The sequence below is a fragment of the Aplidium turbinatum genome, chromosome 1 (assembly GCF_918807975.1).
Source record: "Aplidium turbinatum chromosome 1, kaAplTurb1.1, whole genome shotgun sequence".
Classification (NCBI taxonomy): Eukaryota; Metazoa; Chordata; class Ascidiacea; order Aplousobranchia; family Polyclinidae; genus Aplidium; species Aplidium turbinatum.
In genome coordinates this window covers 36,543,445-36,568,323 of record NC_137472.1, presented here as the reverse complement: position 1 = coordinate 36,568,323, position 24,879 = coordinate 36,543,445, and the positions used below count along the sequence as shown (strand labels likewise).

Genomic DNA, 24,879 nt, shown 5'->3' with positions numbered 1-24,879 from the left:
AGAGTCGAACCAGCGCCGCTTGATCTTGAACATTTTGCCAATGCTACCTCCGTAGGAAGTTTGCAGTGGCGCTGAGGTTGCTAAACATTAATACCTGCAGGAGTGTGTAAACGAGAACTAAAATTGTACTTTCCTTTAACAAGCCAGTCTTGTTTGATATCTGTACTGGTAGATTTATAAATGCATTTGCACGCAGTTTCCTTGCTTTAAATTTAGTTGGTGTTATTGTTATTATTTAAAGCACAGATAAGCTTGTTGCAATTTTGCAGCTTTTATCCGCTTTATTGTCATGAAATTAAGTTTTGAAAAAAGATGGAATATCAGTTTGCAGTCGTGGATATTTTCACTTTTTTTTTGAACGAGTTGTTTTAAATTTGCATCTTTGCTTTCTTGTTGCAGGATTAAGGCGCTCAATCTCACGGTTGGGAAGGTGCTCAGTATGGTCGTGGTTACAGACTGTGAATTTTTCAAACCACGAATAGAAACTTGCCTAAAAAAAATTTTTTCATGCAAACGCCGAAATTTTTTTAACCAGTTTCCCACGTGTTTTAAAATCAACTCTACTTGAAAACCTAACCTTCGTTTTAAATCTGTTGCGGTATGTTTTTAAGTTAAATGGTCGGTGAATCTATTTCCAGACAGCGAATCAACCGTTTTTTTACATTGATTCAACGTCTGAAAACGTTGTAAAAACGATTGATTTGCTGTCTGGGATTTTATGTTGCCATTGCAGTGTGTAGTGGTAACAACGTTCTTTTACCCCACAAATTACAAGAAACTTTTTTTCTTTTTAAAAAACTTTGCATTTAAACAACCGCGCAGAAGCTTTTTGAACATCATCATCATCATAATTGTTTGACGAGATGAAACTGTATACAACAATAAGTAAAGTTTATTTTTTTATCTAGAAGTGTCAATAAAATCACAGATTATAAGAGAACAAATAACAAACGACTTTTATAGAATGCATACCTATACTATTTTAGATTAAAGTTACAAAAAATGGAAAATCATAGAAATCTAGGCAGTGTTGGTTAGCGGAGATGATTACGCACTACCCGTTGATTGATTGAAGGAGTAGTATTGTCTGCTGTGTGGCTACTGGCCGTGGTGTTTGAAAGGACGTCCGTTCGACACCGCTCCAGAGAACGCGATTGTGTCTCGGCAAAGACATTTAATGACATGTCAAATTGAAAGTGAAATTATGACCTGTTACACATAGACTTGACGTACTGTTTGTCCCAGCTAATTAAATTTTTTTTAAATGTAAATTTAAATTTTGTGTTTAGCAATTGATATTTATATGTTTAAAGTGCAGTAGATGTAAAGTTAAAGGCATTGGAAGCCATGACTTTGTTGAAAAAGCATGCGGCGCGGTCCCTATGGAGCAAAGCTTTTCCATTGCTTGTGAGAAGAGAAGGAAGCACATCTACTGCAAAGATTTTAGATGAATCTGTAAGCACTCCATTGCTGCATTATCGTTCTTCTTCTTTCCGCATTAACATTCATTTATCAGTCTCAGGGGCTTATTGACAGTGCCTTGGTTAAGACGTCGGGCATCATGCATCCCTTATCATATAGTTATGAAAAACAATAATGCAACATACAGTCATACACCATAAACTCATCTCAAAACTTATCGACGCATCTACCCAGAAAAGTGCGATGTTATTTGCCCAGCATCATTGTGTTTCTTTGTAATGACGATATACATTGTAGGCGAATCGAATGTTATGCTGGCAATCTGTGACAGTTTTGTTTTAATTGTATATTTTTTAGAAATGTTTTATGTGACCGTTAAATGAAACCCATTTGAACGTGCCCAGACTAACACTCCCAGTTTCGATAACTACAACCAAGATATTCTTAGCTCGTTGGCATTGCAAATCAACAGATTTGCTACAATGACGGCGTATGAGTCGTTGCAAAATCAAAGTTTTACTTTGAGTCTTTTGATAAGTTGGAATTATTTTAACTTTTCCAGCCAGACAATCTTCAAACGTTGAATCAATTTAAACAATGGCTAATTTACCGCCTGGTCTTTACAAGTTTACGCAAGCTGCCTGGGACGCCGATGTGCACAGCTGGCAAGGCAGATCATGTCCTAATGTCCTATCCCAGACGGCAAATCAGCCGTTTTTTTACATATAATAAAACTGCTGTCTGCTTTGCTGTTTGGAATATACGTATTCAAAGTAACAATGTTTGTAGGGAAACATACTGTACAAAATGAAACAAAGTAGCATGCTGCAAGCTAATCAGTAAGGGCACCAGGAATTCTCTTTACGGTTCCTAGAAATATTTTTTTGATATTTATTTTATGTATTTTTCTAGAGATATTTTTTTAGTAATATTTTCCTTGTAACAGATATTTTGATATTTTCTGTTATATATTTCTGTCTAGATATTTTCCTACTAATCCTAGAGATATTTTTGATGTACAAATTCAATGATTAAAAGTGACAACCGATGACAAGAGAACGACTTACACTCTACATCTATTTTTGATTGAGACCTGTTTTCCTAATCTCAAAATTTGTTTTGATTTTGTGCTCAATTGTGAAAAAAAATAACTATTTATATTATTTATTGGAAAATGCGTGACTCAATGCTTTTCTTCAGATAGCCGGTGCGAAAAAGTTTGCCTTTTTAATAAGCTTCGTTGTTTCCACTATGTGTTTCTCACATATCTTAAATTTTAAAGCACTATTCATTGTGACTATCTTTAAAGTGTGCATACAATTGATAACTCATTGCACTTCCTTGACACACTGTTAAGCAGATGAAGGAGAAGCCTTTTATGGAACTTTGTGTACGTGATTATTATCTTTATACCATCAAATTCCTGTCGAAAACTGAACAAAGTCGCTAACCTTGAACAAGAAAAGTTGAAGTTTTAAATAAACATGATTTTGCTATTGTGAAGCGGTTTAATAAAAAAAAAACTTTTTGTTAACTGTTTTTTTAGAAACGTTCGCTTTTGTTTCAAAGATTTTTTTTTATGCGATCATAGGTGATGTTTTAAGTTAGCTTCCTATTGAATCAACTCAGCACTTCGCTATCTTGGCATGCCGTGTGGGCGTATCATGGCCACGTCGCATTTCGCTTCGTTTTTATCGCATTTATCTTTTTGCTACTCCTTTTTTCTAAGTAAGCGTAAGCCTGGATACGACAAATTGCTACCTGATTGGGTTGCCACAATAATTGATAATATCTCCATAGTTTTCTAGCTTTCTGGTAGCATCTAGCATGTCTGTTTGTCAGAGTATGTTCACCTGACTTTGGGTGTTTGATTTCGTCGATTCCTTTGCCCAATCCCATGTCGGGCTTGTGAAAGTAACATACTTACGTTGTCATTTTATTATATTGTAGATCGAGTCAGAGGAAATTTTATACAAGACGGAAAAAATGAAAACTTTCAAAAAGAAATTGAACGAAAACTATTTACCGCTTTCTCATTTTCTAATGGACAACTTCAACAGGCATCACAACTATCTGCGAATATCTTTGACTGAAAAATGCAATTTAAGATGTATGTTTATATTTTTACAATGATAACTGCAACTCAACAGTCAACATATTTTATTTAAAAAAAGTTTTGTTCTTTAAATTCTAGCCTGAACTTTTATAACGGAATAACATCTGAAATTATATCTCTTCTAAATTTTTAAATATTTTAATAAAAAAAAAGTATTTTATTTACATATTGCATCGAGATCAGTAGACCTGCTGCGTCTGTAAGCTTACATTTTTTTACTTTGAACTACTTTAGTAAAAAAATGTCAATATATTGTTTATAGGTCAATACTGCATGCCTAACGATGGTGTCCAATTGACTCCCAGCGAACGGTTGCTGTCGGCGGAAGAAATCGTCAAAGTCGCTCGTTTGTTTGTGAGACAAGGCGTCACAAAGATTCGGCTGACTGGAGGAGAACCGTTGGTGCGGAGGGATCTTCCCGATATTGTCGGTGAGTGATAAGCAACTCGTCTATCATTGTGAACTTGCACCGGTCTAAGAAAGGTACAGGGTACAGTGCGCAATATCCGAACACGACAATGAGCCGGAAAAGAAAAGCTTTTGAGGTTTTAAACAAACGTGTTTGGGACTTTGATAGTAAAGTTTATGTCCGTAGCTAGAATGGCTGCAAAACCTGAAAAGTGAAAAAAACTAATAAACGGTTGATAATAAAAACGACATGTCTGCTTGAAAACGTGTACACCCATCGTATTCTACAGATTACATTTCAAATTTTGTTCTCAGCCAACCTCAACAAATTGAGATCTTCCAAAGAGACTGGAAGTCCTCACACTTTAAAAACAATCGGACTAACCACCAACGGAATTGTACTGGCGAAGAGGTTGCCTCTTCTAAAGGAAGCCGGTCTGGATTCCATCAATATCAGTCTGGACACTCTCAGCCCGATTCGATTCCAGCTGATCACACGAAGAAATGGGTGGGATAAAGTGATGAATGGAATCAAAACTGCCATAAACATGGGCTTTGCTCCTGTGAAGGTATTTTTTGAGGAACTTAAGTTGACGGCCAATGTACTTTTTACGCTATTTTGTTCGTTAGCTTTTCTATAACATAAAGCGTGTTTACATTTCTAATATAACCAGAAAAAAAGAATTTTGAAAGACATAATTTGAAAAATTATAACAGTATACTTTGTCTATGTGTAATGAGAGTATTTTACGTTTTTGCTTCATAAAAAAATCTAACATTGTTCCTTGTGTCACAATTCACCAACGCGTAATATTCGAGACGCTTTTTATGCCACTCATTATCTTACAACGTTTCCACTATCTTCCAAAAAATATTGTCATGTTTTTCTAGAGCCGTGTATATTCACCAACATTGTAGGTCATCACGTCCTTTTAATGATTGCACGTTTTTAGTGTGACGGATTGAGTTTCAGAAAATCTTTCTGTCCTTGATTTTCATCCTTTTGTTGCATGTTTCGTGTCTTCAGGAGAAGATAATAATGCTTAGTGCTAGAATAAATTATTTCATAACTAGCTTGTGATTGGTCCAGTATCTGTCGGTTTTGAAGCAATTGAAATTCATTACACAGCGTAACACTAACAGCTTGAAAAAAATCACCTATGCAATATTGAAAAAGCGTCTATTAAGTGATCAAGTGGAGATAGCTTCGACTTCAAGAACAAATCACTGAATGCATGAAATTGCAATTTTTTCGATGTTAATCCAGATCGGTGCAACAGTGTACTGTATATCATGGAACGTTTGCTTCCACTTATTTAACAGAAAGATTTTGCTTGATAGGTCAATTGCGTCATCATGAATGGAATGAATGAAGACGAGATATGCGATTTTGTTCAACTCACCGCTAAGTTACCGGTGGATGTCCGTTTCATTGAGTACATGCCTTTTGATGGTAATTGCCAGTGTTATACTGCCAAGTTTTCTTGTGTAAAGTGTGAGGCAATTGATTGTAGTAAACTGGGCGAGTTATTTCCGCACTGTGACATTGAGACTTACATTATTCAATTAAGGTTTTTCGGACGGATATTTTTTAGTTTCTTAACATTCTCTATATTATTCGTGGTTGGCAGAGAACACTAGATTCAGCCCAAACGTTCTCAACAAGACTTTTTCTAATTACCTTGTTTGGTTTTGTAATTTTACTCTGTGAAGTTGTGTTTCGTGCACTTCCTTGCAATGCTTCAAACCTAGGTTTGCGGTTTGTCCGATGCATCGCACGACGTTGAGTGTTTTCAGCTTGACGATTGCAATAGTTGTTGATGTCTAATCGGCACAGGCGTTGTCTTCTTCGACCACATTTTCTTGAACATATTTCCGTAAGTTGTGCCAAATCTTTATTCCGCCATATTACTAGGAAATAAATGGAACGAAAAGAAAATGGTTTCGTACGAGAGCATGCTTGACACTATAAAAAGTTCCTTTCCGACGGTGGAGCGTCTTTCAGATGCGGAAAATCACACGTCTAAAGTGAGTAAAGTATTTGTACAATTGTCATTTATTCTCGCATTTGTGAAAGGATCGATTTTACAAATTTCTTTCTTTATTTCTTTTTTTATAGCTGAAGAAATTGCAGGAAATTGGTGTGAAACCGACAGAAAAACATATTATGGTTAAACCAAACAAGTTAAACTTGCACCGTTTTAAGATATCGCTATAGGGAAATCGGTGTTCATAATTTGCATTGCTAATGACTAGTAAATCGTAAAAAAAAATAGGAAATTGAAAATCACTACAATAACTGCCCCTTTTTACTCTCAACCACTCGTGACTATGCCTCTGAATCACAAAACAAAAACTTTCAATACGCAAATTGTGCAAGTGGATATGATGCGCCGCCATCAGTCTCCATCAACATTTTGACAGTGTTTTCCCGTGATGACTTATGTATCTGCTTTTAACTAGTATCATATAGATATTAGCCTGACGTTTACAGGCAAAATTTCAAAGTGAGTTGTTTTCAATCGGACCAACCTGCGAAGTATTTTCTGCTTAACTAGGGTTTGTTAAAAGTAGATTTTCAACATTTCCGTTTTCAGCATGATGACTTAGTTTATAGAGCACCCCGCGCAACAGTAGTTTTTCGAGCTACAGGCATAAATGTACACCAGGTTTACCAATGTCCAATAATAACAATAATTAATCAAATGTGTGATTTGCGCCCCGAGTTTGCTTTTGATATCGCATTTTGTGCAATGCTTTATAACAGTATATACAGTAGTGTTGCCTTTATCATTGAAGTCGTTTGTTTATGCACAAAAGATCCCATTGATTGGCGCTCTTTCAATGAAAAGTAATATTCTTTCGACTACTATCACTTTAATGAGCTTTTTTGTTCAAACTTTTTTTTATCTTGCTTTGTCTGCATCGGACTGATTGTTAATCGGCGTGAAAGTGATCGGCTATGTGACGGCTGTTTCAAATGTCACTGATAAGTTGTGAGTATAGTGCTAGTGTGTAATGTACAGTGTACTACCACTAACGAAACAGTCTAATTCTAGCCCAGAACGATATCCAAGCCATGATTAGCATTCAGAAAACTGGCGTAACACAAAACACCTGTTGACGAGCGACATGCGGTTGCTTGTGGGTCTGAAGTTGAACCACCATTGATAAGCGCCTAGCAAGCAACCACAAATGAAACAAAGCTCCATCATGAGATTAGAATATATTTAAAAGAGCAACTACTGTATGTACAGTATATTTGTTTTGATTCGCTTTGACTTTTCGCTTGATATTGAGCACTTTTTATGTAGTGTTATTGATATGTATTGTATATTTAATTTTTATGTATCGTTCTCAGAGTGCTTCGTTGGTATAATATATCTTGAGATATAATTGAAATGATCACTAAACTAAAGCGACCTCAAGCTCCTTCCCAGCCGTCCAGGCAGCAAATGTAATCTTGTGAAAAATAATGCAGCCGACTTGAAATTCAACGTTGGGAAAGAATTGTGAGTGCGGCAAAGGGAAACAAACAGCAGACCACACCATCTGCAACTGCGCCTTCTATCATGCGCCGAATGGTGTGCGTGGTCTGCGCGAACCGGATGACGAATCAATTCAGCGGTGACTCAATACCTGCCTAAACGTTTAGATCGGGTTGCCGCCACTGCTCAAAGGTGGTAAAAGGCAGAACCCCTCGAGAGCTGTATTCGCTTGAAAGTAAACGCAAATAGAGAAAGTATTCTGACAAAAAAAAACAAAAAACGTCTGAATCAGCATCCAAAAGTTTGACAAGGTTCCACTTTAATCTTGTCTTTCAGGTGTCAATGTAAATAAAGCAGTTTGCATATGCTGTTTTTATTTTTGTATCATGGGTATTGACTTTCGTATTTGAATTAAGGTTAATGTGATCAGTATTTGCAACTAATGTATGTGGTTAACCAACCTAGCAACAGTCTAATAATAATTATTAAATACAACTATAATAATACAGTACATGATTGCGTTTTAATCAAATTCTATTTGAATAAAACCTCCCGACAACCCCATCAATTCGAAACAGTCTGTAGAGGTGTTTATTACTGATAGATGGTGATTTAACTCACGAGAAAACTGTGAGTCTGTGACAATGGTTTCAAAATGGTACTTTGCCTCAAGCCACCTTTGAATAGGTTTTTTGTGCACATTAATGGGTAGCAGTGCAAGTGGCGTGATATTGGCTTGATTAGATGCTTTGCTTGCACAGCGCGTGTGACTTCAGGGCAATGTCAATTCTTGCTACACTCGACTACCGAGAAACATTTGCTTGTTTTAGGTAAATATTATTTTGTCACGTGGCAGCAGCGTGATCTGCTTAGAACTTTCCACCGGTACTGTGGTCGCAAGCACGCTTTGCAAGCGATCTTATCCCAGCTAGCAAAAACCCGTTCTCTTTAACGTTTGAAACAACGGTTTACGTGGAATAAATGCAAAAGGATGGCTTTTGCTATTTGGGACAACTGTTTGCTAAACCAGCTCAAGTGACAGTCGTGGGTGTATTTTTTCTTTTGTCAAAGCGCCACCGATTGGACAAAGTTCTGACTACGTAGCTTTGATTTTTGGAAGGCATGCTTTCACATCGGGGTAGCACTGACAGAGGAAAAAAGTTCGAGAAAAAAAACACAAAACTACATGAATAAGAAACAGTAAAAAAAAGAGCAGTGGAGTGTGATCTCTGTTGTTCTTTTTAAAATGTTCTTCCGATCTCGTTAGGCGCACGGTACTATATTCTAACCAGAAACTTATCTAGGAAGAAACTTATCTAGGAAGAAACCCAAGCGCAAACCCTCAAGTTGCATAACATTTTATCCCAACTCCGACCTAATCAATAAAATTGTTAATTTTATACAGTACTAATTGTGAGTATATGTGCAAGTCAAGCATTAAAAAAAAATGTGATTTTGTTTCCTATCTGAAATTATCACATTCTTTCTGAGGCATTGTCACGGACCACTATTCGCACTGCCATAGTTTATGCTGTATTGACCCAGGTAGAAAATCTGTCGTTTTTTTACATTGATTCAACATCTGCATACGTTGAATCATTGTAAAAAACGACAGATTGGCTGTCTGAGGAGAAGCTTATACTTCCCTCTTGTAAAATTGCCAGTCCGATAACTATTTGTAATGATCACAAACTTACTGCAATTTCTCAAGATCTTCTGATAATAATAGTTACATTTGCTTTATTTGGTTCCCATCAGCACAGTTCGATTTTAGGAGCTCTTCCTTTCCTTTTTTTAACACGTATAAAAATAGGAATAACTCTGTGGAAGCAAAAAAACTTGGTAGCATTTGTGTGTTTCCAAATATGGTCGGTCATTTTACGATTCTGTTTATTTAGGCCTCATTTCTATGTCTTGGCTATTTCTATGCGCCTATCAGCAAAAACTTTCTATTTTTACATCATTTCAACGTCGCTAGACAATGTGAACATGTGCTCAACCATTGCTCGTTGAAATTTTCTTTTTATCGGTATGCAGCCCAACTCGCAAGTGCACTGGTGCATAGGCGTAGCCAGGGGGGGGGCGAACGGGACCATGGCCCCCCCCAAATTTTCCAAGTTTGGATTCCGAAGTTGAACCCTTTGTTGAAAATATAATATAATTTGTATAAATTTATATTGTTTTCCAAGACATCTGGCTATTAACACACCCCAGGACTTGTTTTAGACACACAGAAAGACACCAATAAATTTTGCAAATCGTAAATCGCGCGAAGTTTACGCGATTTACGCTTCTTTTAACTAATCTGTGGAAGCAATTTCAGAATCGCTTACTCTCTAGGGTTTTTGTGTAGCTGAATTTTTTGTGTTCTCTAATTTTAGCCGCAGTTTTTGCCCGTTTGTGTGTAGATAAGAGCTACCTTTAATAAGTTAATAGCTGTTTATCTGCTAATAAGTTTCATACAAATATTACCCTGAAAGTGTTTTCAGAAAGCGTTATAATCCATTATTTAAGTGCAATTTTGCAAAAAAATTCCGGGGGAGCATGCCCCCGGACCCCCCTAGAAGACGCGTGCTTTCGGCACGCTCTAACCCCCACCAGCTTTATTGCTTCCCTTGCTTAACCCACCAGGATGCGCCATTGCACATCAGGTGGCGATGTCTTAAATCAAACATTTTGTCGTTCTCTTCAATTCATCAAATATTTGGCCCCCCCCAAAAATTTTTTCTGGCTACGCCACTGCACTGGTGTCCACCCATTAATCTTTCAGCTTTATGGAGTGTTGCATTATTTCAATGTTTGAATGCGGCCTGTTTTAGTAGTCAATTTCACAGTTGCTAGTATTAGTTTTAAATATTTCTCAAAAGAATTTCTGCAAATCAATAGTTCGAGACTACTTAGAATGCATACATCGCCTGCTGCTTGGAAATGGCGTAGTTTACGACTTGACTCTTGATTAATTGCTTTCGAAGAATTGGACACTTCAATTGAAAAGTTTGTTCTCAACGATGAGTCATTCCGGTATGCATGGCAGTTGGCAACACACCTAGCATTAATATGAAATTAACATCATGTTTTCATGGAAGTAAATTCAATTGGTGTCTGAGAATTTTCTTGATTTAGAAATGCAATCAAAATCTATCATAAAGAGTTAAAGACATATTTTGTCAAGAGAGATTGAAAGCAAAATTTCGTGAATAGCGTTTAATTTGATAAACTGCAGTCCAAACAGATGCACCACTGAAGATTTTTAGTTTGTTTTTGAATTGTTTTGATCAGTTGTGCTCAACGATTGCTTTTACAGAAAACTTCAATTTGTTGTTTCAGTTTATTTTTGTGCTAATTTTAGACGAGCTTTCATTGAAAGCTTCACAGTGTAGATTCAAACGATCTGTTATAGCCTGATGCTGCGGGTTCTTTTTGGCAATATCAAATTACACTATCTTTCGGAACACAGTTCCCTAGTCATGTGCTATGACGAATGGTGTTTCTTTGAAAGATCGTGCGCTTCTATATACTAAAATATTTTTCGATGAAAACTTGGATAGTTTTATAAAAATCGCAAAAAAATGCTTATCCAGCAAATCAGGATAAGCATCTAAGTAATTTGGTTTCGAAAAACCGAGTTTTGGTTTTGTTGCCAGTTAGATTTTTTATTGAAAAACTTTGTTGCGAAAAATAATAATGCGTGCGTTTCTATAACGCTATATCCATCGCAGATATGCTTGACTCTCAGCGCTTTACAAACCAACAGTGTCACTATAATCGTGCAGAAACGCAGAGTACTTTATTGCCCTGAATCTATGAAAAGACGAATTGGCAACCCTGAAAGTGAAACTTGAATTTTGTATGACATTGGTATATTGCCACATAAAATAACAGGTCCAACTATCATATCATCATGTTTGGCCAGACAAGAAAAAGAAAAACCATTGCGACCTACGAACACAGGCTATGCCAATGTGTGAAATTTAAAAATTTGGTTGGAAGATGACCTGCTACGTTTAATAGCAGTTCATCCAGCAATTTTGCAGTGATTTAAGGTTTGCTAATCACACTTTAGCAATCTGGTTTCTCATAACTATTGTTCATAAATATATAGAGCTATATTTAGGCTTCAGCTTAGAGCCCGAAATCAAAATTATATTATCAACTGTCGCGGTCGCTGTGGGCAAAACTGATCTGATACAATTTGAAACGCAAACTTGCTACATTGCAAAGTTGCCGTAGAGGTTGAGTGATCACGCCTCTAACTTTAGCAAATCACAGATGAAACTCAGTCGACTCCAGCGCAAAGCATAAAAGTTTAAAACTCGAGTGAGAGTTCAACGCAAGAGAATGAATACAATTCAACTTGTTCAGACCGAAGTCCACGCTCTTGTCTGTACTCATATAATATGTATAATATATTTTTTACAGCCGTTTTCTAATATTGATACAATTACTGCTTTGGTATAAGTAAGTTGTTAAGTGAAATAACTTTCAAAAAGACTTGTGAAATACTAATTGCTTACACTGCGGTACTATAAACTGGCCTCGTGTCGCTTTTCGTGCCACAAGTGATTGAAAGATTACAGGTTGAATGTTGTAAAAGGCCGCATTGCATAGTTTGCAAGCAGCTACTTGCTCAGCTTTTCGTGCGCTGTTATCGCCGTTTAAAACCTGTGAAGTGTTGAAGGATATCATAAACATTATCTTGGACTGACGTCATTTAGGACATCGATTAAGCTTTTCACAAGAATTCCTGTACTAAGGTCACAAAATTGCTGCAAGTTTTTGCCGCCTGTGCAGGTATTAGTGTTAGGGTTAGTATCGACGTGTTGTTACAAAACGTTTTCTGCTTGCAATTTTTTCATCCTGAAAGTATCAATTGTTTTTCTGTCACAATATTCAATTGCATTTGACGTTGTTATTTTTATATTAAAAAGGTTTATTATAATGGTTATCATTTCATGAACATGTCGCTGCTGACGATGTCATTTGCGAGGATTGCTTCATTTCTTTCAGCGAAAAATACCAACTAGATAATCAAGAGACTGCTTGTTGGTGCACGTGTAAAGAGAAGTTTTTGACATGCTTATAATGATCTTTTTTCTTCCAGGCTTACAAGGTGTCGGGCCACGCTGGGCAGTTTGGTTTCATCTCATCAATGTCCAACCACTTCTGTGGTACTTGTAACAGACTGCGCATTACAGCTGATGGCAACTTGAAGGTATGTGAAGTCGTTAAAGTATAACCTGGGAGATTTACGACGATCGATCAATGTAAACTATCTACTATAAATTCGGTTTACTCTTTAAATAAACTTGTAAAGTAACTATCTTTACACTTCTTTTTTACACTTGTAATTCTGTTTTAAATGAAATTTTTCTATCACAAAAGTAGCTACAAGGGTTACAAAAATGTAAAGCCCTGTTTTAGCCTGATGTTGCTGGTTCGCTGTGGTAGAAGCGGCTTGTCAAGAGCTTTCGAAACACAGTTCCCCAGTCTTGTGCAATGACGAGTGGTGTTGAGGTCAGAGTGTAGTTGCGTTGGTTTTCTTTTACCATCACTGGTATTGCGGTAGTCCATGTATTCTTGAAATTTTTTATTATGATCCTACGTTGTTTGTATTGAGGATGCGCGTTGTCATGGTGCACGAAACGTCAGTGAAGAAAGAAATAACTCAATGCTTTTGCTTTCACTTTCTAATTCACCAGATGAATGATGCAACTATTACGAAAGAAAGAAATAACGCTGGTAAACATTCAAATTTTTCCGTAATCAATCTACCTTCAGTCATTCTAAGCCCTGAAAATTTCCCCAAACATAAAACAAAACAAAAAATGTGTAATAGATCTTTCACAGTTTCCTTTTATTCTTTTACTATGATCTTAAAAGGCGGAAGCCAGCGCTGCAGTTGCTTCCGCCGTATTAGCGCTCGTGCTTTGATGGTTTTGTGTGACCTTTCGTCAGCGATTGGTCACACATTTCTACCCTGAAAATTACTTTTCGTGTTTAATCGCCTAATATTGTATGGACGTCACTTTTTGTTTATGGCATTTAAAGTTCAAATATCATTTTTTATACTAAAACACATTAAATATGTTGCAAGCATGCCGTATTTTTCTGGTTTTAGTTTCATCGTAAAACATGGGAAAGTGGTTATTTTGATTTGTGCGCATGCGCAAATGCGTGACACTAATGCAAACGGCTTGCATGAAGCTGGTTGTAGTTGAGCCGCCGTAAATGGACCAAAAAAAAAACTACTTTTCAAAAAAAACTTATAGCTTTTTACTTTTAGCTTGTTTTGTTATGATAAGTGATTTAACTGATAAAACGGGTTTGGCTTCTGTCTGCAAAAATTTACTTTGCATTTTCGATTCAAGCTCTCATTCTGAGATTTTCCGCTTAGAATGCTAGAGGTATCAGAATGTGCTGTTGTATCCCTTGCTGCAACTACTCTCCGGATTGAAAAGCACAAACTAAACTAGTGATACAAGAATGATTATGAGTAAATAACACGGTGGGAAACAGATCACACGAGGTGTAAAATACAAACATGTGACAACAGTTAGAACACACTCAAAAGGAAAGACGAGCCACAGGCAAATAATTGCCTGTTGAGAGACGGATTATTACGCTTGATTTTTAGGGCTTTGATGATCTTAGTCTGGTATTCATATCTGCCTCGAGAGATGAATTTTAATTGGTCGATCAAGAGTGTTTATTTTTAGTGTGTTTAAGCACAATAGTAATCCTGTTTGTGCTACTCAGTTTCACACATTTATAGTGCTGTATAATTTCAAATAAAAATGAAAAAATAGTCGTCTGAGTTTGCATACGCTTAATAATAAAAGTCAGTCAAATCACACCAATATCCCAACCGTCCACAAACTATAGACTGTAACACAATCTTCAGACTGTTATCTGGTTCATTTTTTTTTTCAGTAAACTTTTCTCAAGCTAACAATAGAAGGGTTTTGTGCGACATTATCTACCGTATTTAGAAAACAAATAAAAGTTCAAGAACCGAGATCTTCGAATCGGTGACTCTTGCTCGGCATGTAACCATGTGGTCAAACAGCTTCTCTTAGGGAATAGAAAGTTCTTTGGTTTCTCTCTGCTCGCCGAAGCAAGAATCCGTGCACTTGGTTTAGTCTTTGGCTTTGTAGGACTCTTTTAATGGAAAGAAAAAATCGAAAGGCCAAATATGGAACGGGTTGAAGATATTGCCGAAAAAAAAATTAAGGTGTAAACACATTGAACGTAAAAGTATTAGGATTTACATTAAAAGTATTTGAATTGATAGAAAGAGCGATGGGTAGAGATTAATGGTGAAGAATGATTGTGAAGAAAGGGGCGTTCTTCCCGGCTATCAGCACAAGGCTGAGCACTCACTAGTACAGCGAGCAGTTGCGATTCGCTAACCATAACGGTGTAGCTTCCACGCTAGCCATTCAGACCATCCAATCAACAATATGTTTCTCGGCAGCCGATTTGTAGCAAGAATTGACAGCGATAGACACCGTGTTTCGCCCATGAGGCTGGGCTCGTCAGTATCGCACCACTAATTCTGCCACAAAGCCTCATGGGCGAAACACGGTGTCTATCGCTGTCAATTCTTGCTACAAATCGGCTGCCGAGAAACATATTGTTGATTGGATGGTCTGAATGGCTAGCGTGGAAGCTACACCGTTATGGTTAGCGAATCGCAACTGCTCGCTGTACTAGTGAGTGCTCAGCCTTGTGCTGATAGCCGGGAAGAACGCCCCTTTCTTCACAATGTCCTCTGCCCTGGCGCCTGCTGGTTTTGTTGGCTCTTTTCTTTCCACAAAGATAAGAGTTAAACTGACTGGTAAAGCGGTGGTCGAATACTTTTGACTGACGAGCCCAGCCTCATGGGCGAAACACGGTGTCTATCGCTGTCAATTCTTGCTACAAATCAGCTGCCGAGAAACATATTGGTGAAGAATGATATTACCCAGAGTCGTGCTCGATTGTTAGAGATCAGATGTTTGACTTACTTTTCCTTTTTGCCACAATCATGTTCAGTTGGTAACAAGATTGCTGTATGAACAAGCATAGCATGTGAAGAAGTCACTATGACCTTTAAATTCACGCTGTGCTGTAAAATACCACACGGGATGTCCTCTTGTCAACAGCAAGTGATTTCATGGTGTATCCTTTTCAAGTACTTTTCTAAACAAATCCCTTCCTTCCTCCAACGTTACAACCAGCACGTTGCGTTGGAAACATGTTTTGCGTCGCGTCACGATATAAGAATCGCCTATGGCATGCCAGTAATTTTCAACCGAAGTTTTGCGGAACACTAGTAATCCGCGAAAGATCGTCAGGTGTTCCGCAAGAAATTCTTTAGCTTGACTACAGTTCCATGGAACATCAATCGAAAATCAAAATCACAAGAGCTTCGCGTTTGTCTTTCTGCAATTCCTGCCCGAATACCATTTTGTACTCATCCAAACAGGCTCAGATATCGCACTAAAAAAAGTAAAAGTGAATAGATTGTTGTTGTGTTATTTATTGTATTGCATCATGATAAAATTTCGTTTGGTGTTCCGCAAGATTATTTTAATACATAAAATGTTTCGTGACTCAAAAAAGGTTGAAAAATGCTGCACTGTGCCACAAACCTAACCGTGTTTCCCTTGAATATTCCTACTTTTAGTTTCATGTTCGACACTCATGGTATTTTAACCCAGGACAACATCACTGCCTGTCTCGGTTCCAAGTGTTGTTCAGATATTGTCGCATTAAATGACGCTGGCTAATTGGCAAAATAAACAGGTATTTGTAAGCGGATTGCTGTCCACGCTTCTCGCTTGTGAAATACGTCTATCGTTGCTGGGCTGATAAATATTTCATTTCAGATTATGATAAATTAAAAGCCTTCCAATAGACAAAGCAGCTTATGACTTGTTCTCAGTTTACGGTATTTTGTGAATAAATAAAATTTGGTAATTTTAATTCTTTTTTCTGTTTATGCTTCTCTTCAAAATAGCAACCATGAAGAGTGTGATTTTTACACTAATGCGACCGACAGGTTTCGTAAAATGGAGCCCAATGCACTTGACATTTATGACGCTTGAGTTGATGGATAATCTAAGGCGAGGTCGATCCAGCTAATGCTATTGAGGTTTTTTTGTTATCAGAAAGGAATTCAATATTTGCCACAAATATAAATATTGTGAATAAACCTTGCAACAAATAAGCAATTCACCACGGTGCAATGGCTATGAAAGGAAATTGTTTACTCAAAGTTCTACTTTCTCATACAACGCTTTCTTGATTGTAAAAACAGATACTGTAGGGATTTCCACCAACACCAATCGGCATGTTCTTTCTTTTGTTCAACAAAAAATTGCGACGCAAATGTTGCACAAGTGGAGTTCGAATTCAAACTTGAACTAAAACAGAGCCCAAGTTTCAACCCTGATAAAATAGCAAATGATGTATATGTCGATGCAATTGCAATTTTCTTGGTTAAGAGCTCAGATTTATTTTTGGCTCACATTTTATGGCTCACACTTTTCATCACAGTGTGTAAGCATAGCCTGTGTCGTCTACCTACGTTTTAATGTTGTACTTAGCTGAAATACATTAATGGAATGATGTAAGGACAAAAAATAAATCAGTTTGAACTTGTTTGAACTACGGCAATAAATTACGCAAAAACAGTAATTTGGTCATTGCTTTTACGGAAAATTTTCTATCCTAGACAGCAGAATCCGTCATTTTTACATTGATTCAACGTCTGCAGACGTTGAATCAATGCAATGTCTGGGACCAGAGCTTTCTTTGAGTTTGCGTCATTTTTCATCAGAATGTTGTTTTGAAATGATTTGGCTTTGGGCAGTTACTTCGAACGTCGTCGACACCACCGCCTGTTGCGAATTACAAATGTGCAGTTCTCCCAGCTCAACATAAATACAAAAGACGCCGGTTATTTGATCAATATTTTGTTGAACCTCTTAACAATTTTGAAAATGTCGTATGACTATGAGTAATATTATGATGGTCAGATTTTCAATACTTTCAAGTGTGCATGTGCATTGTACGTGCAGTTCTGCTGGTAATCAAGGTATTTGTCTGTGTCACTACCGAACAAAAAAACTTATGTCGTCGTCCATTTTTCTTTGAGCTCAAACTAATTGATTGTTTGGTTAATAAATTGACTTTCTCTTGGAAGTTTATGATTTGTTTTCACATTGAAGCTCCATAATCGTTGTTGAATTTGCAAAGTTCCTTTCTATGCACAAGTTTCCTTGTTGGCCGCACAATGTAAACCTTTTCCAAGCAGTTTGCTTTTTATTTTTAAGGTCTGTCTGTTTGGGAACAGTGAAGTGTCGCTGCGCGATGAAATTAGATCGGGAAAGAGTGAAGACGAATTGTTGGAAGTAATTGGAGCAGCAGTGAAAAGAAAGAAAAAGCAACATGCAGGTTGGTGGCAACGTGATTTTTCACTAAAAATACTTTGCTTTCTGTGATGCAGTTTGTTCTGGTTTTCTTGTTTAATTGTTTGTTCATAGTCATTTTACGTCTCCCAGTTTGTTTTCTCTGTAGTCCGTCTTCCCGTGTTGTCAAAGTTGCACTTAAATTTTTATTTATTGCCGCTTTTTTTAAAAGTAATAAAAAAAAGTTCCACGTTAATAAGGACCAGCGATCTGGTTCAGTAAGGCTGTTTTAATAAAGCCTTGTAGAAATAGAAGAAGCATTTGGTTGTGCATTTGTTGAGTCAGCCACGATTATGTGAATAAAGTTAAAGATCCCGATGCATTAATTTAGCGGTGTATTTCTTTTCACCCCAAAACTGTTTTTGCATGAACTTTTTAAACAACGTGATCGCTGCACGACTTGTAAAAGGCCATACTCAGATTTTGTGGATTCTGCTTAGTCACGGTTGTTTGTTTTAGAGAGAAAATATTGCTTCATGATGTAATCACATGTCAAACAATTGGTTGTGGTTGGTGACTAATTCATGCCTTAACGGCAGCGAGTTCACATCCTCGTCAACATGAGCCAACTCCGAGAAATACTGAATGCTGCTGTTGCAATAAACATGCATTTAATAACTGAGTTTGGATACCGGCCAGTTAAATTGCTAGATGCATGGAGAAAAACAAAAGTGTAGTGCAAATGGAAAAGTGTGGTGAAGTTGGCTGTTGAAAACCGACATATCTACTGTAATTTTCAAAAATCGTCATTGAAGAGCTTATTCTTGGGAGAGTTCGCAGGTGAAATATTTGCTCCCGTTTGTTCCAAAGGTTCAGAAGGTTTAGTTTCAAAGGTCGGAAGCGTACGTGATGATGCAGCAATGAAAACTACATTGACAAAACGGTACTAGCTTGCTGTCAAACATGGTCGTTTGTCCACCAACAAACTCGGCTTGCCAGTGATTTCAGAGCAGAAGTCTGCCTCTTGAACGATTTGCTTGCTTCGTTTACAGATTGTAAATAAATCATGAAAGCTTTGTGTGTTTTCCATGAATCTTTGTCTTGTTTAATCTTCTTTTGGTCTATTTCAATTTGTGCTAGCTCAAGGCCTTTTTATACACATCTATAACGATTTTCGACGATAAGTCATTTATGCGAGATCCTGATAACAAATCAATCGTTTGCTAAGTTGTTAGCCATCAATTCCCTCTCTTTAAACTTGAGGCATTTCCAAATAACATTTTTTTGTTAACACAACGGTGGAGTTTTGAAAAAAGATTTTGACAGTACAGCCACTACAGAATAATCTCATTCACTTGCCTTGCAAACTTCCTCACTGTGTTTTGCGTTTGCAAATGCTATACAATTGGTTTCGAGTGATGCCATTTAATTTATTTGTTTACAATCTTGAATTGTCACTTCTGGTACAGTGCAACATTAAGTTCACTATCACCGGATGTGATAAGGTAGGCTAGAAAGTTATCTGTTTTTCCATTATAAATTGAAGCATTTAAAAACTTTGTAAAACACAGCTGTGTTGATGTGAAGGATGAAGCTTACGTATTGATTTCAATACCCAGGTCAATTTGGTTCGAGGTTAGTGGTAGACAAGCATAAAACAACTCGTATACGGGAGTCGCTCAGTTTTAATTTCAAGCGGTTCTTGTTTAAGTTTATCACCGAAAATGTCTGCTCCCACAAATATGTTGAGCCGAACACGCTCAACGTTTTCTTTGCAAACGTTCGCATTTTTGGAAATTTGTTTTTATCCAGCTGCTGAAAAAAAAGCACAAAAGAAAGATGCTGCTGTTGACTTTGGCGTCACTGTGAAGCTCAGTTAGCTACAGGTGAGCCTGAGCCTCATCAGGGTTCATGCAGAAAGAAGTGAACAGCAATAAGTTCTTTCCAATTGCAGCACAATCCTGAAAGCGGTAGTTGAATTCGCCAGCAAGGAAACGAATCGTCGTCGTCGTGTGAGCCTCTGTGGCCGTGGGTCTATCCTTTTAGTACCCAAGATACCCCTTTACGATGTTCCCAGACTACTCTGGAAGATTACTATACAGTAGAGCAACAAGACTTTGGTTTTATTATCCAGGAGGCGCAGACCTTCCACTCTGTTAGGTGGCTTTAAGATGGTACAATCGTTGGTGTGGTCTACCTTCTCTGTTCCTCAGCACCACATACACAGGAGGAGGAAGAGGCCATTCTTCACTGGTGCATGGTTGAGCAGAAAAGCCGGACACGTACGAATATTGTTGAGGCGGATCTACTCCTGTCTCTGTAGTGTCAGGCCAATGGGACGGTTGTCGGTGATGAACGAATGGAATTCAGTTGTGCTTGACTTCCAGTCAGACCAGTCAGATTTCCATCTATGAATGCTCGCCTATCACTCATTAATACGTATAGTCTTCAGAACGATAATAGCTGATTTCGCAATTATGACGTAATAATGATTCTAACTTTTCTCTCCGGGTTTTCACATGTCTGTGAGAAATGCTGTCTTCATTAATTTAAAAAAAATGCAAATTGAATTGGTATGATTCCTGTGTGTCTGCAAGCCAAAAATAACGCATTGTGAAACAACAGGCGCGGGCCACACAAAAACGTATCACGGGCCGGACTTTGGACCCCTCTGACATACACCGATGATTCGTAACCATACACTTCACATGATGAGGAACATGCGTAGATTGAAAGATCAAGTAGTCTTGTTGCGACAGTACGATATTTTTAGAATGAAAAAAACAAAAAAACAGTAGAAAAACGGTGCAGCAAGAACTGTTTTCTACATCAGATATTTACTTTTTTGTTTCATATACACACAATCGCAGTCTATTAATACATTGGCGGCATTAGTGTTCCGGCTATTGGTCGAAAGTCATCAATAAATTGATTGAAAACTTGCCTAAAGAAAGTAACGATGTTAAAAGTTTGGGCGTCTGCGCACTTTGAATCAACGTAAAAAAACAGATTTTTTTACAGCTACGACGTAAAACCTTTTGAAGCGGGTCTCAAAGGTGTTTGAATTTTGCTGTGTTTTTTTAAGACTTTGAATTTGCTATTGAATTACTGTGATGAATTTTTCTTTTTATGGATGGATGTGGAATATAATCTGCTTCCCAGCTTGCAAATTTAGTTCATTTTGCATTTGGTCAAGGTCTGCATGTAAAAGCCAATGCCAAATCAGACCGATTTTGTTCGCATGGTGTGCGTTGAGTTTCCAATGTTTCTTTATTGTCTAACTCCGTGTATGCTTGGGGTATGGGTGAAATGTTTATCTTTTTTATTCGTGTTATGAAAATTGCTTCTGACCCATTTATATTTGTAAATTTCAATGGACTTTTTACAACTTTTTTTAAAAAGGCGTTGATTTTTTATTATTTAAACTGTCCATTATTTTTATGCCAAATCATACAAATGCAATGTACTGTAAATACACTGAAAATTCTAAGGAAACATTTTTTCCTGAAAATCTTGGTTGTTAATTAAAATAATCCATCACCACATGAAATCGGTTTACCATCTCCCACATAGAGAGCAGTTTCGCCGGGTAATTTTTTTTTTTATAATGGGAGACGTCAAAGTTGATCAGCGTTTATTGCAGAAAGCCAGATAGCAAAATCCTTCAAAATCCAACGTCAGACGTTGAATCAATGTAGAAATGACTGATTTTGCTGTGCGAAAATGCAGACGTTAACGCGAATTTAGATCCCTTACACCAAAATTCGTCATTTTTACATTGATTCAATATCTGCAGACGTTGAATCAATGTAAAACTGACGGATTTTGCTGTCTGAGATAATCTTGGTTCGGTATGACTAGGGTGGCTTTCAACGGGCACTTGCTTAGTAGAAATCAACTGGATACCAGGAATAACTAATCCATCAGTAAAAAAATTCCAAACAAAGACTCTTATTTAAGGTTATCTTCAGCTTCAACATAAACAAGAAATACTTGAATTGAAGCCACGTTTTGACCGAGTACATCAGAAGTGGTTTTTAAATTGTTGGTTAAATAAACAGTTAAACACATGCATCTAGTCCTGCAGCGCTTGATGAATCCGCAGCCTCGCTGCTTATGTTTGCTTGCACGCCTTTATTATTAATAGATCACGAAACTTGTGGATTCATGCGATAAAACATCTCTTCGTTAAACAAAGTATATGCAGCGTGCACATCACAAAAAATGGAGAAAGGTATCGATGCTTTCGAGCTCTGATCATACAGGCAACTGTTAAAAATTTCATGGAAACAAAAGATCACCAACGATGAAATATTATCCAAATTCAATTCAAGCAAAATTCTCTTATAAATAGTCAAAAGAAGAAAATTGAAGTACTTCGGACACACAATAAGGCAAAACTCGTTACAAAGATCATTAATAGAAGGGAAGATAAACTGCAAAAAAAAACAAAGGCAGACCAAGAATGATTTGGACATCAAACATCACTAAATGGACAAAATTAAGTTATGAAAATGCAGTACGAACAGCTCATGGTCGAGAACAATGGCGCATTGTATCCAACCCTCAATACGAGGAAGGCATAATGATGATGACATTGCGTATGAAGAATAGAGACTCTGTGAAATAAAATAACTCATTCCACTGTTATATTTCAGGAATGTTTAACCTTGCCAAAATGAAAAATCGCCCGATGATTCTGATCGGTGGATGAAGCTGACATTATGCTTGGTGAGTACTTGATTGTACAGTTATCGTGTTTCTTGGTCAGGCTTTAGCCTACAAGTGACATGGTGTAACATGGCTACTTGTTTTTGCTTTACATGCGAGTCAAAAGAAACAGTGGTCCATTTAAAAGGTTTTGAAGTGGTGATCTTAATGTTGAAAATGTTTTGAGAGTCATTATATTATATCTCAAACGGATCGGTGGCACCAGTAGGACTTTTCCCGAATCACGCTGTTAGCTAAGTTAAAAATTATTCACATGCAAGTGATGCAACTAAAAAATAAAATGTGTTTCCAATGCTTGCCTATGACTAAAGTTGCTTTTTTCGTATTTGCTTTTTTACCCCATTTTCAGGTTTATCCATGCTTGTGTGTTTGGAGAAAATTGCTGTCGCATTTTTACATTTTACTTTTTTTTGCAGAAAACTTTCTTCATGACGTCCATGCTTCTGCAAGAACTCGCCTGTGTAGCTTTTTTATGTGGGAATTTATTTGACACCAATCGACAGCAACACTGTGGTGTCGTACGTGCTTTTGAAAGAGCCGTAAATAGACGTAGCATACGATGCAATTAAAAAACATTACAAAGACTGTCCAGGCACTCACATATGCTAATTTTTCAAGTTATTAACAGTTTTTCATTTATATTTGTGTTTCCTTGGTATGAGGTCAACAACCTGTCAAAGTGAATGTTTCCTGATAAGTTGAAGTTTGTGTGAGAGAAAATGTAAGGAAAGCAATTAGCGGGAGACTGTTGATAAGAAAGCTTTCGATTCTTATCTAAATGCTTGCCTAGGTTTACCTGGTTACAAACTATACAACTTCAAACTGGAACACGCTCGTTCGCACAAACTTGCAAAACCGATCGAACAATACCGAACTAATCGCGTCACCCGTCATGATAACCCATTCTGCTCATATGTGTGATTGTATCAACGACGTAGCCTAGTTCGCTAACTAGTGTTTTTTACATTAGATCTACAGGCGTTGAGGTAACGAATATTTAGTCTCAACTCTTTACATTCAATCATGATTGAAATTTATATAATTAATTGATAGTCTGTCGGATACGCTTTGTTTTGTCCTTGTTTTTCTGGTCGCTTTAATTGTTTGCACTTTTGTGTGGCTTGCAACTGTTCACATTTTATTCAATTGATTGAAAAATCAAGGTACCAGTGGCCGATCTTTCACCTGGATTCGGTGTGACAGGGACACAATTTTGCAGTGTCATGTTGAACCCAGGCTGGCCAACCCAAGTTGTGACAAAGTTTGTCGACAATGCCATCAGCATAGTGTGATGTTTCTTTGTTCCAGGCTGCAATTTCATATTTTTCATCCAGTAAATCAATCCTTATTTACATTGATTAAACGTCTACGCTCAACCATAAAAGGAATGATTTACTGGATGGGTGCGAATACGCACACAGCTACAGGCGGTGTGTAGTTTGCAATCTAACGTGATCTACATGAAATTTGTTTCCATAGCCATACTAAAAATTTATGTCTTAATTATTTGTTACAGCTTGTTACTGTTAAATTTTAGGATTTGTTCTCATCTCTGTTACCGTCGTTGCTGTCTTTATGCTAATCACTGGTGCAATGTATGTGAGGGATTTTACTTTCGCTACATGTTTATCATTGGTCAGAAGATTCCATAAACAAAATTTTATTTTCGTTTAGCTATGTCTCTTTTCCAGTGGACTGCTTTGGCTTACTGTGGGGCAGATTCGGATCCAAAAAGTAACTTACAGTATAGTGGGCGATTTCGGTTATTTTTAGTGATGGTAAATATATTTTTTACCAGCAAAACACCAAAATGTGTACCTGTGCATTAACTATAGAATGGCAGTTAGAAATAGAAAACACATCAAGAAGATAAACCACCTTTAAATGTGTTATGCACGGTCACTACTCCCGACGTATAAACATAATTACGGTAAAGGAAGTTACTTATGTTTAAGGAGGGCAATTACCTACTGCTGTAGGGTTGCACAAACGAAGTACTTTTTTCAACTTTAAAGGACATTATTTGTTCGCATTTTTATATCCAAGAAAAATCAATGAGAAAAACTAAATATCACCACACCAACGTCAGTCAAGTTGTATTTGTGCCTGGCCGAGACAGACTTTGCAAACACGAATTGCAGTTTGCATTGGTCCAGCTACAATAGTAACTACCTGTTTGTATTTGCTACTGCTCTAGGTTGAGGTTTGTTGGACCAGAAAAGATGAAATCTGTTTGTTATACATCAACTTGAGTCAAAATTGATTCACAAAAGTCAAATTCACCATTTCTCTATTTTGACTACGTACAGATTACTACTGA

At 37.2% G+C, this 24,879-nt stretch overlaps 1 protein-coding gene across 1 annotated transcript; it reads left to right on the top strand.

Moving 5' to 3' along the window:
- Nucleotides 1-947: 947 nt before the first annotated feature.
- Nucleotides 948-24,232, top strand: LOC145777020 (molybdenum cofactor biosynthesis protein 1-like). Its single transcript, XM_082588290.1, has 10 exons — nt 948-1,455; nt 3,373-3,532; nt 3,801-3,968; nt 4,262-4,515; nt 5,288-5,399; nt 5,862-5,974; nt 12,536-12,646; nt 17,754-17,874; nt 22,487-22,559; nt 22,976-24,232. The coding sequence occupies exons 1-9, from the start codon at nt 1,348-1,350 to the stop codon at nt 22,540-22,542; spliced, it is 1,203 nt and encodes a 400-aa protein (XP_082444416.1). The 5' UTR covers nt 948-1,347; the 3' UTR covers nt 22,543-22,559; nt 22,976-24,232.
- Nucleotides 24,233-24,879: the final 647 nt, after the last annotated feature.